This window comes from Mya arenaria, chromosome 10 (genome assembly GCF_026914265.1).
Source record: "Mya arenaria isolate MELC-2E11 chromosome 10, ASM2691426v1".
Lineage (NCBI taxonomy): Eukaryota > Metazoa > Mollusca > Bivalvia > Myida > Myidae > Mya > Mya arenaria.
The window spans coordinates 19,855,055-19,872,776 of NC_069131.1; the positions used below are offsets into that span (position 1 = coordinate 19,855,055).

General features: G+C 33.2%; 1 protein-coding gene across 2 annotated transcripts; it reads left to right on the top strand.

The window, feature by feature from the left end:
* Positions 1–1,902: 1,902 nt before the first annotated feature.
* Positions 1,903–6,955, top strand: LOC128206840 (multiple epidermal growth factor-like domains protein 11). Of its 2 annotated transcripts, none has more exons than XM_052909532.1 (6): positions 1,903–2,093; positions 3,167–4,420; positions 5,223–5,343; positions 5,892–5,932; positions 6,113–6,267; positions 6,608–6,955. In XM_052909532.1, the coding sequence occupies exons 1-6, from the start codon at positions 2,033–2,035 to the stop codon at positions 6,638–6,640; spliced, it is 1,665 nt and encodes a 554-aa protein (XP_052765492.1). In that variant the 5' UTR covers positions 1,903–2,032; the 3' UTR covers positions 6,641–6,955. The 2 variants fall into 2 exon arrangements, with proteins under 2 accessions (XP_052765492.1, XP_052765493.1); XM_052909533.1 differs by having other exon boundaries at positions 6,113–6,246.
* The last annotated feature ends 10,767 nt before the right edge of the window (positions 6,956–17,722 follow it).

Consider the following 17,722-nt stretch of genomic DNA (forward strand, 5'->3'; position numbering starts at 1 on the left):
CGGGCACATAGACTGTTAAATATTTATGCGAAAAACTACAGAAACAAGCTCAATAGCAAAATGTTTAAACATAAACCCGGTTTAATGGCACTGGGTAAACGCCAAAAACATAGAACATAAAAACAAAAAAATCACAAACAAGAAACATGGAAGAACAGCCCAAAACTCCACAAACAGCACATTGCATACATATTATATATATAAAAAAACAATGTATGTTTATCAAGGATTGTTAGGTACCGCCTTTGAACGGTCATTAAAATGTAAATTTACTGGGGGTTTAAACCAGTTTAAGTGCACAAACCTCACTCTTATCCCAACAATCCTAAATAAAGAAAACACGCAAAACTTACATCTAATCAAAGTATGCATTAACTTGAGGAAACTTAACAATAAAACAAATAATGATAAACTGATAGATAAATCCCAAGTACTTCTATGGTGAGAGATCCCAACTCTATCTTCAGACGGAGGAATACAATTCAGAGCACCTAATGCAAAAACTTTTCAAAGTTAGTAAATAATATTGTTTTGATGTCTTAATACATGTATCTAGTATACCGTATTCCAAATCAATGTTAAGCGGTATTTTGGATTCCAGTCCAAAAAACGGCTTTCAATGGGTATGGCGATGTTTCCCTCCTTCAAAGTGACAATAAATAACAACAACATTGGCATTATATATAGGGAACATTTCGCCGCTATATACAGCGACAGTATTATTGGGAATTTTCTACGTCTCTTCCTCTTTATGATCAATTGTTTCACCGATTTTGAGCGTGGACATCGATTTTATTTCTTATAATTGCTACTTGAGTATAAGGTTTGTTTTAACGCATTATAATAATGGCTTTTTTCTTAATTGCACATATGTTGAAAGCAAATCCAATGAAACGTTATCCGGATGGCTTTTATCATAAATATAACGCACATTTAAAATGACCCTATATGTAGTTGAATTGGAACGCCATGTTTTTCATTGATCATCTGCAAATGATAGTTTTTTTTAAACATCAATCCTTAGCCTTGAGCGCGAAATGTGTCAATACTAGCTAGCGCATGAGCAAGCTTCTAAATAGCCCACTAAATAAAACCAATTAATATCGAAAACGACATTTGGCGGTTGAAATTTGCACCATCAAACCGACCATTAAGTGTGAATCAGTCCGACAATCACTTTGGCGAAGGCATGAGTCTAAATATTTATATAGATGTTGGAATAGGACGTGGTTATTTGGTTTCCTATCGTTTGTTTGTGTGACATATATTTTCTCTTTGACTAAAATATGACATAATATTTTTGAATGCCTTGAATTTACTACTTCCTATGATTGAAGTTGGTAAAGCCATTGAACGTTTATGTTTGATACTTGTTTTGTTTTTATATTTAACTTTTTAGTAGCCTCTAACTGACAGCGTGCTGTTTCATTGACAACTTGAGGCATTAAATGGCTGAAAATTTCACGATAGCAAAACAAAATCAACTAAATTTCTTAAAAAAAACATAATCGCTTAAATGCCATACTATTTGAAATAATAAAACTTACACCTATATGTGTCTGTCGCGTGGACATTTTCTGGAGTAAATTTTCTGTGAACAACGTTGATCAATTTAAGTTTCATTAAGTCGTGTACTGATAGTCATCTTCTTTAAATATTATAACATTAAATAGCAATCGTTTGAAAAGTTCGCATTGGTTCCAAAATATAATTTCGTATTATAAGAGAATAAAAGAGACTCAAAAGTCGTGTATTTACGAAACATTTTGGATTAATTCAATTTTTAATTATGGTTTATAAATACAACAGGTCTTTGTTTCAGCAAATATGAGTATACACTGAACTTCCTGGTTTGTATATTAAATAGCGTGTCTCGATGCGTATTTTATATTATTTAAATTTTATACTTGGCATGCAAGCTTTGTGTTAAAACTGGTTGATTCATACGATGAAAATTCTGTCTGAATGGATTGAATATGAAAAAAGTTATATGAATATTTAACTTACATTTAATCAGGAGTTTTGAAAACTTATGACAAAGATGATCCCTGGCAAAATGGTTACGTTTGCTGTTCTGTGTATGCTTGTTCGAGGTAAGTTTTTTTCTTGTTAGATAAAATTAGGAAACTCTTATTTATTTAAATATATTAAAATTCATGTAGATATTGCTATTATATCGCAAATCTTTGATAATGTATAGTCACTATTTAAAACATATTTGCACCATAGCCTAATACACTTCATTGCCTATGAATATACTAGTTTGTCAGTTATAGTTTATATGTCCTTATAACATTTGAAATGATGCTGTCAAGAGAAAATAAAAAAAAGTAAATGAATTGATGTAAATGTATAGACGAGGGTAATACACAAACTCAGATTTACTTGACACTCTCTTAAACTACAGTTTACAACCATATAACCATACATAATATTTTGAACGTTATATTTGTATAAATATTTATATGAAATACTTCAGAAACAAGCTTTGTGCATATATCATTGAACTATGATTTGTAAAGTAAAATTAAATCATATTATCTAGCAGATGAAGCTAATTGGTTTAGTAAGTCTAATCTTACCTTAGGTACCTATAATCGTTAAGCAGTGCAGTCATATCTGTTGAAAACGAAAAATAGACCAAATACAAATGTACATATTCATTTATCAACTTGTTCGGAATTCATTTATGTATTATCAGATTTCACTTTATCCCGAATTTCTCAAAGTTAATGATTATTATGAGTGTATATATACGACGTATAGTGCGCACATCACTCGTTTGTTGCCTGTTATGGTCAATATATGAACGATACATATACCAACTGTGATAATAACACATGCTTTGTAAAACAATACAATTAAACAAAAACGTTTTTAAGTTAGAGTGACATTATTTATGTATTTATTATTTGATACATTGGATCAATATTTTTATTTTATTTCATCAACAATGTTTTTCTCTGCGGAACTAAAAGTATTATTTCCATAATTTATAATAGTTTTATAAAGACCTATTTGCAATGCGTTTGTGATAAGTTCAAACCTTGTATTTCAATTTCTAGCTATTTTGGAAAGATATACAGCATCCAAAAACAATATCAAGAATTTTAATTTAATAAAAATGCATATAAAGGAATTATTTCTTATGTATTTATTTTCACAGTTGTCTGTACACAGGAGTGTTCAACATGTCAGTGTTGTGCAGACGGCATATTCCATAAATGTTCTAGTAGAGGCTACTGCAATTACGGATGCATAGACGGGTATTATGGAGAAAAATGTAACTACGAATGTACTTCTCAGAATTGCCTAAGTTGTGATCGACATCATGGTAAAAATTGTTTAAAATGTATATCCGGATACTTTTTGCGGAACTATACTTGTTATGAATGTGGATCACAATGCCAATCATGCTCTTCATACGGCTGCAACTCGTGCTCTGGCGGCTACTGGGGAAACACATGTGATGCACAATGTATGCAAAACTGTGCTTCGTGTAATAAATATGATGGTCATTGTCTGTTCTGTGAGTCTGGATACTACGTTTATTATCGCAAATGCACCACTTGTGGTTATCATTGTGCAGAGTGTGGCTCAAGTGGGTGTACATCGTGTCATGACGGATACTGGGGAAGTACATGTAATGAAATCTGTGGGCAAAACTGTGCATCGTGTAGTAAATCGGATGGTAATTGTTTGTCCTGTTCTTCAGGATATTGGGGAAACACATGTGAAAAACCCTGTGGTCATCACTGTTTAGCATGCGATGAAAGGAACGGCAGATGTTTATCTTGTGAACATGGATATTTGGGTCATCCGTGCACTGAATGTAGGAGGGACATGTGCATCAATCAGTTTGATTGCGACTTATGCTCAAATATTTCTTTTTATGCAAAAAGTGGTGTCTGCTGCTTATGTAGCCTAGATAATTGTGTTTCCTGCTCGAAGGCTTTGGATACTGTTAAATGCAAGATTTGCAAACAAGGATATTATCCACAGATTAATGGACAGTGTGAGCTTTGCAATTCATATTGTTTCAAAAACGAGTGTGATTCGTTTTCTGGAGAATGTCTGCATGGATGCATTAATGGATACTGGAACAAAACCTGTGACACAAAGTGTGAACCAGAATGCTTATCTTGCAATCAAGCAGATGGATCGTGTTCACATTGCAAGAACACTTCAAAATATGGACCTAACTGTAGAAGCGAATGCAGCAACACCTGTAAGAACTCCAAGTGTGACAATAACGAGAATTGTATGAATGGATGCATTCAAAATACGTTTGGAGAGAAATGTGAAAACAAATGTGATGGTTCCTGTTCACCGAAGGACAACAGAACCAGTTGTTCTGAAAAGACTGGAATGTGTTTATACGGCTGCCAAACTAGATACAAAGGAAAATTTTGTCCAAAAGGTAAAACAGGTTTTATTTGCAACTACACTTTAAATTGGTTTTAGAATATTTGCTTACTTACGTATAAGATTTAAGGTAAATTGGAAAGTTTAAAAGTGGAATGTGAAATGTAAAAATGGATGTATGGGACATCTTTGCACTGCATGTGGATCACATTGTGAAGCATGCCATTAGTTCAACGGATGCTCGGGTATAAATGATGTTTGTTATTGCAAAACTATTTAAAACGATTTTTCACAAGATAATTTTTCTAGTTTATGCCCACACAACCATTCAAGTGTTACCTTTGCATAATGCATGAAACACATTAATAAAATCGAAAAGAAGTCGAGAATTGGCCTTCTTATGTCTCTAATGTACACCTGAAACATCTGATACATTATATAAGTATTGAAAATGTCGTTTAAAAAACCGCGTCTAAACCTTATTATATAAGTGGGTTGGAAATAAAAACATGCAAAAGCATAGCTTTTATTCTGGTTTGATACAAAAAAGAGAAAAAAGTATGTTACGGTTTCGATGCAGTTCCCAAGCACAACATACGGTTGGGGATCAGAAAACAGTCGATGACTTGAAAGATCACAAATGACAACTATATTGTAAAGAAACCGGCCTTGAACTGATATAGTTAGACTCTGAACATATTTTACTTAATCTATGAGGTTCTTCGACAATGGTTGTCGCGGCGGGGTAATACTATATCGAATTTGCTTGTTTGATAATAGCTTCTCATTTAATTTCTGGTTAGGTATGTTGATTAGTGTCAACGAAGACATGTGTATACTTCTATCTTTTTCTGCAGACGTTGGAAATAGAAGTGAAAAACAGACCACATTGAAAGCAGCACTTGGATGCGGTCTTGGCGTAGGCATTATGACGCTTATAGTCCTTGCAATAATTGCAGTGTTTTGGTTTCGAAAAAGGTTTGTAACAATGGTGACAAACACATACATTTACACGTTATAAATAAAGAGAACAAAAGACAGCACGGGTAAAAATAATAAAAGAATGATATTAAGTTAACTCAAAAGATTGTATTACACCGGCTTTCATGCATATCCCTAGATAAAAAACACACAATTTATAGATTTTGACTGAATATGATGTTTATATCCCGTTTAATTGACCATAGATAGTGATATTTCTCTAAACAAACCTGTTTCATTTTTTTATACAATTACATCCACACATTGACGACAATGACGTGCATTACATTTCCAGTCGCATATCTTTTCATATCGTACAGCAAGAAAGACGTCATGTCACACGTGTTTGTTATCAAAAACAACAATTTTTACAACAATTTTTACTGAGAATATAAATCTCTGTTGGTTGGCACCTGACAGCTGCTCGACTAATGAAAAGGCCGGAAATATACAAAGTGTTAACTAACAGTTTTTATATCAATGTACCATGTTGTTTTTCTGGAAATATGTTACGGCGTAAGTAATCGATCGATGATGTATTTCAGGCGAAGGTCGAACACGGAACGCAATAATTCACTTCATGACGGTAAAGTTATTCAATAAATTTGTATCGTTTCGATTGATTTGCATTTTATAACTGTCTATTTCAACCTACTAGCTTTGTCTTTGGCACAAATGGCAATTATAAAAACGAAGTTTCGCTTGTTTAAAATGGTATGTTTATAAGATTTCTTTGCACGTAATCACGTATGTTTCAATGCTTTAGCCCGAAAAGATTATGACACAGTGGATGCTAATTTTCGTGAGGCTGAGCTCAATGAACTTAGGTATGAGGCTCTTCAAGGAACAGGTGTTCACACGATGGATCAAACAACTTACTATTCAAACGTCGCTGAAAAAGTAAACGACATCATCACATACGTAAGAAACAATGATATGATATTTATGTAAGGAAAACAGTTTCACTGAAATTGATTTACCTTCGAAACCCGTTCGCTCGATATCGCTTGTCTCGATGTCCTCGTCGTCTCGAACTTGATGTAAAGGACCTTGAAATTTTTAAGTTTAAGCAATGCGTATTACATCACTTACTCTACATCGATTTGGATTTAATTAACATCTCGCTATATTTTTTTACATTAAATGGTATATTTATTCACACAAAAAACTGCTAAGACCGAGCAAAGTTGTATGCAGATGTAACTGAACTTAAATCGTGAATGATTTGAAACTTCATTTTTATGCACAACTTTTATTTCAGCAAAATGTTCATGGCGGATCATTATCTGATTGAGTCTTTACACAGAAAGACAGTGTTTCCAATAGTGATGGCGGATCATTATCTGATTGAGTCTTTACACAGAAAGACAGTGTTTCCGGTGATGATGGCAGCAACTGTGATCAGACAAAAGTAAAATAGGACACACACGAAAAATAGTTATTTCTCATATTGTTAATTCAAGTTTGCAGGTCATATATTGTATGTCGTTATCAAAATCATAATACATGTTGACGGTTAAACAGACATAGACTTTGTTTTAGTGAAAAAGTGATTGATATATAAAAATTTCATGTATTTTTATTCAGAGCCATATATAAAACCAATGTATTCAAGTGAAAAAAATGTTGCTTTTCTTTTTTATTAACTACAAAAGTCAAATGCACTGCATATTTTATTGTGCTATGTAGGTTTGAGGAATGCAGTTACAAAAACATATAATATTAATGTACGCGCAAAAACCAGCACCACATCGTTTAATCATTGTGTTTTATCTTGTATCTGTTATCTGTGATCAGAGAATAATGAAGTATTTATACATGAAATATAAACGAAGGGACAGATTTCAGACAACCTTTAATTGTCCAAGATACTTGCTTTATGTCGATATCGCAGAAAAAATAATCAACATGCATATAGACTAAAAATGCAATAACAGATTTCGTAACGGGACCCCAAATCCTCTGACTACATGTACACCTCATATGTTTCGGTTTGGTGAGAAAGGGGGTCAAATGTCCTAAGTTTCGCTCCAAAATTGAGCCCTTTCACTATGACGTCCTTGATCCACACCAAATGTGTTTAATATTGTACTATGTCATCAACTAAGTGAAATCTCCAAACGATATCATGGAAACAACTACCAATGGTGCCAAACATTCCAATAAAGTTTCAGGAGAAGGGTGTACACTTATTAAGGGTTATATACGACACGTTTTCATGCCATTTCGTACATGATAAAGAGGAATTATTTTTGTCAAACTTAGTAGCATTGAACGTGCACAACATAACATGCTAACCAGCAATAACTTGTTTTGGTTTTATGAGTTTTGATGCTTCTAGACGCGTAAAACGGTCAATAACCACGATTTTTTTCTTTCTTACCTAGTGATACAATGATAGTTTAATTGTATTTTATCCTTAGACTTCACCACATTGATAATTTGTTTTTCTGATTTTCCCCTAAAGGTAATGGAGCGAGCACGCGAAATAATAATTAAACTATTTGTTTCGCTTTTAGCAAAAATTCTATTTGAGATCAAGCAAATGCATTGCTATAAATTATTAAATAAATGAAAGAACTCAAAACCGCAGTTTTCTAATTGTTCAACATAATTGGTAAGTTATTTCAAAATACCATATACCTGGCTAAGTTAAAGCCTGGACACAAGCGCCAATGGTCACCGCCACCTGCCCGCCAAATAACATACCCAAATGTATTTACCGCGGTTTTCCACTTTTCCTTTGGAAAACTTGCTTAGGAATAATTATCTATTAAAATACTTTGTCATATCTCATTCTATGAAAATTGATGGACAAGGTGACTTGAAAAATAAATCACAAAATGAATATAGGCATTTATCAATCAAATATAAACTACAACTATCGCTCTTGCAATGACTACATGATTGACGACCTTGGTAGCCATTTAAGTTCCGGTAGATGATTTACAAAAAAACTTACCGTACTGATAACCATTTTGGAACTAAATATGTCCGTAAAAATTCCAGCCAGCGCCAGCTTAATTTCAGGCTTTTTCAGAATTTAACTCCCACCTTTTTCAAACTTGCAATTGTTTTTTTATACTTGAGATATCTTGTTCAAATTCGGACAAGTAAAAACACATAAACATATATAGTGCAAATACTGATAGTGTCAACTTTGATATATAGCAAAAAAATAATTCAAGAAAATACAAAAATATGCAATATCTATTTCATAGACAAAATCAAATCCGCATTGTGAAGCATGCCATTAGTTCAACGGATGCTCGGGTATAAATGATGTTTGTTATTGCAAAACTATTTAAAACGATTTTACACAAGATAATTTTTCTAGTTTATGCCCACACAACCATTCAAGTGTTACCTTTGCATAATGCATGAAACACATTAATAAAATCGAAAAGAAGTCGAGAATTGGCCTTCTTATGTCTCTAATGTACACCTGAAACATCTGATACATTATATAAGTATTGAAAATGTCGTTTAAAAAACCGCGTCTAAACCTTATTATATAAGTGGGTTGGAAATAAAAACATGCAAAAGCATAGCTTTTATTCTGGTTTGATACAAAAAAGAGAAAAAAGTATGTTACGGTTTCGATGCAGTTCCCAAGCACAACATACGGTTGGGGATCAGAAAACAGTCGATGACTTGAAAGATCACAAATGACAACTATATTGTAAAGAAACCGGCCTTGAACTGATATAGTTAGACTCTGAACATATTTTACTTAATCTATGAGGTTCTTCGACAATGGTTGTCGCGGCGGGGTAATACTATATCGAATTTGCTTGTTTGATAATAGCTTCTCATTTAATTTCTGGTTAGGTATGTTGATTAGTGTCAACGAAGACATGGGTATACTTCTATCTTTTTCTGCAGACGTTGGAAATAGAAGTGAAAAACAGACCACATTGAAAGCAGCACTTGGATGCGGTCTTGGCGTAGGCATTATGACGCTTATAGTCCTTGCAATAATTGCAGTGTTTTGGTTTCGAAAAAGGTTTGTAACAATGGTGACAAACACATACATTTACACGTTATAAATAAAGAGAACAAAAGACAGCACGGGTAAAAATAATAAAAGAATGATATTAAGTTAACTCAAAAGATTGTATTACACCGGCTTTCATGCATATCCCTAGATAAAAAACACACAATTTATAGATTTTGACTGAATATGATGTTTATATCCCGTTTAATTGACCATAGATAGTGATATTTCTCTAAACAAACCTGTTTCATTTTTTTATACAATTACATCCACACATTGACGACAATGACGTGCATTACATTTCCAGTCGCATATCTTTTCATATCGTACAGCAAGAAAGACGTCATGTCACACGTGTTTGTTATCAAAAACAACAATTTTTACAACAATTTTTACTGAGAATATAAATCTCTGTTGGTTGGCACCTGACAGCTGCTCGACTAATGAAAAGGCCGGAAATATACAAAGTGTTAACTAACAGTTTTTATATCAATGTACCATGTTGTTTTTCTGGAAATATGTTACGGCGTAAGTAATCGATCGATGATGTATTTCAGGCGAAGGTCGAACACGGAACGCAATAATTCACTTCATGACGGTAAAGTTATTCAATAAATTTGTATCGTTTCGATTGATTTGCATTTTATAACTGTCTATTTCAACCTACTAGCTTTGTCTTTGGCACAAATGGCAATTATAAAAACGAAGTTTCGCTTGTTTAAAATGGTATGTTTATAAGATTTCTTTGCACGTAATCACGTATGTTTCAATGCTTTAGCCCGAAAAGATTATGACACAGTGGATGCTAATTTTCGTGAGGCTGAGCTCAATGAACTTAGGTATGAGGCTCTTCAAGGAACAGGTGTTCACACGATGGATCAAACAACTTACTATTCAAACGTCGCTGAAAAAGTAAACGACATCATCACATACGTAAGAAACAATGATATGATATTTATGTAAGGAAAACAGTTTCACTGAAATTGATTTACCTTCGAAACCCGTTCGCTCGATATCGCTTGTCTCGATGTCCTCGTCGTCTCGAACTTGATGTAAAGGACCTTGAAATTTTTAAGTTTAAGCAATGCGTATTACATCACTTACTCTACATCGATTTGGATTTAATTAACATCTCGCTATATTTTTTTACATTAAATGGTATATTTATTCACACAAAAAACTGCTAAGACCGAGCAAAGTTGTATGCAGATGTAACTGAACTTAAATCGTGAATGATTTGAAACTTCATTTTTATGCACAACTTTTATTTCAGCAAAATGTTCATGGCGGATCATTATCTGATTGAGTCTTTACACAGAAAGACAGTGTTTCCAATAGTGATGGCGGATCATTATCTGATTGAGTCTTTACACAGAAAGACAGTGTTTCCGGTGATGATGGCAGCAACTGTGATCAGACAAAAGTAAAATAGGACACACACGAAAAATAGTTATTTCTCATATTGTTAATTCAAGTTTGCAGGTCATATATTGTATGTCGTTATCAAAATCATAATACATGTGTACGGTTAAACAGACATAGACTTTGTTTTAGTGAAAAAGTGATTGATATATAAAACAAATTTCATGTATTTTTATTCAGAGCCATATATAAAACCAATGTATTCAAGTGAAAAAAAATGTTGCTTTTCTTTTTTATTAACTACAAAAGTCAAATGCACTGCATATTTTATTGTGCTATGTAGGTTTGAGGAATGCAGTTACAAAAACATATAATATTAATGTACGCGCAAAAACCAGCACCACTTCGTTTAATCATTGTGTTTTATCTTGTATCTGTTATCTGTGATCAGAGAATAATGAAGTATATATACATGAAATATAAACGAAGGGACAGATTTCAGACAATCTTTAATTGTCCAAGATACTTGCTTTATGTCGATATCGCAGAAAAAATAATCAACATGCATATAGACTAAAAATGCAATAACAGATTTCGTAACGGGACCCCAAATCCTCTGACTACATGTACACCTCATATGTTTCGGTTTGGTGAGAAAGGGGGTCAAATGTCCTAAGTTTCGCTCCAAAATTGAGCCCTTTCACTATGACGTCCTTGATCCACACCAAATGTGTTTAATATTGTACTATGTCATCAACTAAGTGAAATCTCCAAACGATATCATGGAAACAACTACCAATGGTGCCAAACATTCCAATAAAGTTTCAGGAGAAGGGTGTACACTTATTAAGGGTTATATACGACACGTTTTCATGCCATTTCGTACATGATAAAGAGGAATTATTTTTGTCAAACTTAGTAGCATTGAACGTGCACAACATAACATGCTAACCAGCAATAACTTGTTTTGGTTTTATGAGTTTTGATGCTTCTAGACGCGTAAAACGGTCAATAACCACGATTTTTTTCTTTCTTACCTAGTGATACAATGATAGTTTAATTGTATTTTATCCTTAGACTTCACCACATTGATAATTTGTTTTTCTGATTTTCCCCTAAAGGTAATGGAGCGAGCACGCGAAATAATAATTAAACTATTTGTTTCGCTTTTAGCAAAAATTCTATTTGAGATCAAGCAAATGCATTGCTATAAATTATTAAATAAATGAAAGAACTCAAAACCGCAGTTTTCTAATTGTTCAACATAATTGGTAAGTTATTTCAAAATACCATATACCTGGCTAAGTTAAAGCCTGGACACAAGCGCCAATGGTCACCGCCACCTGCCCGCCAAATAACATACCCAAATGTATTTACCGCGGTTTTCCACTTTTCCTTTGGAAAACTTGCTTAGGAATAATTATCTATTAAAATACTTTGTCATATCTCATTCTATGAAAATTGATGGACAAGGTGACTTGAAAAATAAATCACAAAATGAATATAGGCATTTATCAATCAAATATAAACTACAACTATCGCTCTTGCAATGACTACATGATTGACGACCTTGGTAGCCATTTAAGTTCCGGTAGATGATTTACAAAAAAACTTACCGTACTGATAACCATTTTGGAACTAAATATGTCCGTAAAAATTCCAGCCAGCGCCAGCTTAATTTCAGGCTTTTTCAGAATTTAACTCCCACCTTTTTCAAACTTGCAATTGTTTTTTTATACTTGAGATATCTTGTTCAAATTCGGACAAGTAAAAACACATAAACATATATAGTGCAAATACTGATAGTGTCAACTTTGATATATAGCAAAAAAATAATTCAAGAAAATACAAAAATATGCAATATCTATTTCATAGACAAAATCAAATCCGCAGAAATATTTTACATTTGAATGATTTCCATATATTGCTTAAATATACACATCAACATCTAAAAAATCTACATACACTTATTCACAACACAAGGTGTGATTAATACCTCTTTCCAAACACACAGTCTGACACATAGTTTTTCCCTTTTGACTAATATTTACAAATTATACACAATTCAAGCTTCGGCTTGTTTAATGATTTTGTGCGAATGGTAAAACTCACGGTATAGCATGAAGCACATAGAAATGTCAGTCAGGTTTATATTTAGCGTCATCATACTGTCCATCCACGTTGGCTCATCGGTGACCAATGCCTCCTACACGAGCACGCCCTCGTTGCCTCACAGGGACAGGAATTTCATGATCCGCTGCGTCGGAGGAATATGAAATTTAAATTAGCATTATTATTTATAAATATTTATTGTAGTATAATGTAGTATGCATTACTGAAACAGTTAGATGACAACACAAGAAAAAAAGGAAGATGCACAAATGCCAGTTGTGCTCGTATCTGCCCCAAATTTGATTTGTCAATTACCGTACATGCATTGCATTTGATCTAAAAAATAAACACTTTACTTTAATCTGTAGCTAAATAAAAACAAAACAACATTCATAAATCATAAAATGTATTTTGATGGAAAGAAACTACAAACAATACATCAAATTTCCTATATTAGCAGGAAAACAACAAGAATGTTAAAAATACCCACCTGAAGTTTCAACCTGGACAGGTGTAGCAGGTATAGATGACTCATTGGAAACTGTGTTTTAACTGTAACTGTCATCCGAATTCCCGTCAGACACGTCCGAATCAAAATCAACCTTTGGATAATAACTAACTGCCATTCACAATGAAATTCAGCACTTCTTGTACAGTATATAACAATTTATTTTGAGCGGGAGCCAAATTAAAACATATACACTTGTCCAAAATATAATCAAACTTTAATAGGTTGTAGAATTGTTATTTGTGTACGTATTGTTCAATAACTAGTAAGTGAATACATTGTTTTCATGTAGCCGGTGGTTAGTCATCTGGACGCTTGCATCCGGGTCTATACCGATCAATTCGATCCATTTTAAAGTCATTGACTTCGATCAGAGCGGCTGAATAATTGAGACAAGCCGGTGTTTTGATATTTGTTACGATCGAAAAAGGCTGTTTAGATAATAGAGCAGTATATGTCGCCTGCAGTAGTCAGCGGCGCTGAAATGTTTAAGGGAAAACATTCCACCAAACAAATTAGCGCTCGTAAAGGAATAACTCGTTTTTTAGATCGGGCGGGTGCAAGTGATAAAAAATAAAAATATATATATTGTCTGAATAAATAGGTGCGGGAAATCCAATGAACAAGCTTCTAATTTGTTGAGGCCTTGTATTATGATTTCATGAGCAAAATACAAATCCGACACTTCTTTCTTCGCACAACGGTTAAACACGGAAGAAGAACCAAACTATTCCTCTTTAATAACTTTACTGTCATTATTGCCTTGTTATGCAGAATCCGCTAAGGAAAAACTTGTACTGTTCAATATAAGATTTACGTGCACTGTGGTTTTCAATATATTTGAGTTTCGAGATAAAAGCATGAACGCTACAGACCTTTTGCAGACTTTCCGAACAGTGCAAATGTAACGTCAATATCAAAACATAGCCGTAATGTGACGATAGTATTCCAAATATACGTAAAATATTAAAACTTAATTCAACTCTGTCAAACAAAACTTGGCCTAAAATGCAATCCAATGTTCGGTTAGGCAAATGAAGCTTTTTTCCAATCTACTCCAAACTTCAAAATAGAAAAACATATTATAACATGTACCATATTTTTTTCAATATTATCAACTTTGGTAAAATGTTACCATAAACTGTATCTAAATGAATAAAGCCCTTGAAATGAAATTATTCTAGTCAGCTAAGTTTTATAGTATTTGAAATGACCTATGAATATTAAGAAGAGAACAATAATAGAGATTATGAGTAACCGCCAAAATTAATCGTTCAAACATATTTTGACGGGTATCGCGGAACTGACGGGAAAACGAAATAAATCAAGTAAGCAGTGCTTTTCAATTGCGAACATAAAGTTTAAAAAAATAATTATAGTGTAGAGGTTTTCATCTCCATGTAAAGATTCCGTTCCTGGTATCGGCATCTTATTTTACGAACATGTTGCTCAATCGGGTAGTTGAAAAACGGGCTAACTCTTGCATAAGGGCAGTTACAAGCTCGGTAACAAAACAAAAAAAAACAACATTGTCCTATTTCACGTTTAGCCATTACGGCGACAGACATGTTTATTTCTTGTTGACAATGAGCGTCAGCGAAACGTCCGATCATATTGTATGCCAAACTTGTTCTAAACATTTAAACCAATTCAACATTCATTTGCTTTACATGGTGATGAATACCTCTAAATCTGTAATTTACATTTGATACTCGAAACACGACTAGGACGCGTTAATAAAAGGGGTAATCAAGCAATGCATGTTGATGAAACGTAGCTGCTGTATAGTACTCAGTTTATTTCACGACGAATATACAAAAAACATAACCTAGAATAAAGCAAGACTGTTTATTTCACTACTATATTGATGGATATTAGATGTCATCAAATGATAAACTTACTCATTGATATCGGTAAAATATTGTGAATGATTCCAAAGGGAGAAAACATAGAAGAAAATGTGTATGTACTTTTCCCGCCATTTAGTCCTTTGTCATTGAAAATCAGCCAAAGATAGCGATAATTCTTTCAAGTAAATATCTTACGTTAACGTTACTGAATTGTTTGACTGAAATATGTTTTAATGCATGTTTCTTACAGAAAATATGTGCTTTAAATTTGAAACAACACTTGAATGCAATTTAGATTTAATGAAAACCAGATACATCAATATATTGCATTTTGACAGCATGCCGCCAAATAGTTTAAGAAGTTCTTTCCATGCTGTAATGTTTATAGGCAATGTTGTCATTTGTAGAATCACAATGTACAGAAAACAGATTAATTCTATGTTCATATATTTGAGGAAAGAACTAGAGAATTTGAAGTAGTTACAACAAGTATGCCCTTAAGACCATTGAACATCTTGACATTAACTGTGTTTAACATTATCTTAACGGTGATCCTCTAATAACTTGTCATTTCTATTTGTTTTATATGGGCAGATAATGTAGAGGAGTATGAAATATACCGATTGAAAGACTTAAGATTAAAAGTTTTTAGTTTTAAGGCGGTAGTGAAAATGATATGCGATTTGAAACACTTAATTTATATAGTACGCCTAATATATGGCACTACAACCACCCAAGCTAAAAAGTATAGACGACCGAGAAGTTGAAGTATTATACATTAAATATAATCGAACTTGCAGATTTTAGATAATCTTTAATTCTTCATGCGTTTTTGTATCAACATCGGAGAAAAAAATTAATGCATATCATACATCAAAATGCACCACTTAGACTAAAAAAGCATAAACATGTTTTTTTTCACGGAGACCCCAAATCCTTTGACTTCATTTTAACATTATATGTTTCGATTTTGTAAGAAAGGGTTCAAACGTCCTAAGTTTCGCTCCAAAAGTGAGCCTGTACTGTAACCTTCCTGATCCACACCAGAAGTGTTTGTTATTGTACTATGTCTTTGATTTAGTGACATTTCAAAACAATCTCAGAGAAATCTTAAACATTTCAATTTAGTTTCAGGAGAGGGTGTAAAGTACTTCAATAGCCATGAGTGTTTTCTTTTTCTTTCTAGTGATATAATGGTAGTTTAATTGATTTTTATCATTATATGAATATATTAGTTATACGAATACGATGCTTCTTAGTTTGATTTGTGGTTGAAAACGAAAGTAGAAACAAATAATGCCTTTTTCATAACTTTACTGTTATTTTTGCCTTGTTGTTGAGATTCCGCTGTGTAATTTTTAGAATTTTGCGTACACTTTTCAATATATTTGCGTTTCGAGACAAAAAAGACTATTGCAGTGTGTACGAACAGTTTATGCGTTAAGTATATATCAAAACGTACCCGTATGACGATGAAAACGTAGCAATTGTACGACTCACATAGCCGTTCAAAAACCATTTTATCGAAGGGTTTGCAAAAGCATCAAAATTCGCAATATTGAATTTCAAAACAAAATGCATGTTAAGGTATGTTAAAGTAAATGCCAAGTGCTGGATGTGATCCAAAAAATACCTCTCTATATTTAAGGTTAAAATAGCTACTGCAGATTGTTAATATATTTACAACTGAGTTATGAACTTACTTTATAGTTGTTATACTTTGAATTCAGTCCAATACCTGCAATCAGTCATGAATATTTCAGTAATTAAATATTGTTTATAGCTTCAATGGCTTCAATGGCTTTATAGTGTTATTCTCGTGCTTTTATTTGTATGTGTATGTCTTTTTTATATGATGACACGCGAGTTTCAGTACGCAGAGGAGACACTGACTACATCAATGCAAGCTATATAGACGTATGTTCGTACTTGCAAAACGAATTAATATCATTAACTATTATTATTTTATAATGATTAGTTTTATTATTAGTAGTAGTATTATTTGTATCATTATAACAAGTAGTAGTAGTACTAGTAGTAGGAGTAGTAGTAGTAGTAGTAGTAGTAGTAGTAGCAGTAGTAGTAGAAGTAGTAGTAGTAGTAGTAGTAGTAGTAGTAGTAGTAGTAGTAGTAGTAGTAGTAGTGGTAGTAGTAGTGGTAGTAGTAGTAGTAGTGGTAGAAGTGGTAGTAGTAGTAGTAGTAGTGGTAGTAGTAGTGGTAGTAGTAGTAGTAGTAGTAGTAGTAGTAGTAGTAGTAGTAGTAGTGGTGGTGGTGGTGGTGGTGGTGGTGGTGGTGGTGGTGATGGTGGTGGTGGTGGTGGTTATAATAATAATAATAATAATAATAGTAGCAGTAGTAGTAGCAGTAGTAGTAGTAGTAGTAGTAGTAGTAGTAGTAGTAGTAGTAGTAGTAGTAGTAGTAGTAGTAGTAGTAGTAGTAGTAGTAGAAGTAGTAGTAGTAGTAGTAGCAGTAGCAGTAGCAGTAGCAGTAGCAGTAGCAGTAGTAGTAGTAGTAGTAGTAGTAGTAGTAGCAGTAGTAGTAGTAGTA

Excerpts from the sequence above, each read along its gene's own strand:
- LOC128206840 (XM_052909532.1), top strand. The coding sequence starts at position 2,033 with ATGACAAAGATGATCCCTGGCAAAATGGTTACGTTTGCTGTTCTGTGT. Across the intron at positions 5,344-5,891 it reads GTGTTTTGGTTTCGAAAAAG|GCGAAGGTCGAACACGGAAC; the intron begins GTTTGTAACAAT and ends GATGTATTTCAG. Across the intron at positions 6,268-6,607 it reads TAAACGACATCATCACATAC|CAAAATGTTCATGGCGGATC; the intron begins GTAAGAAACAAT and ends CTTTTATTTCAG.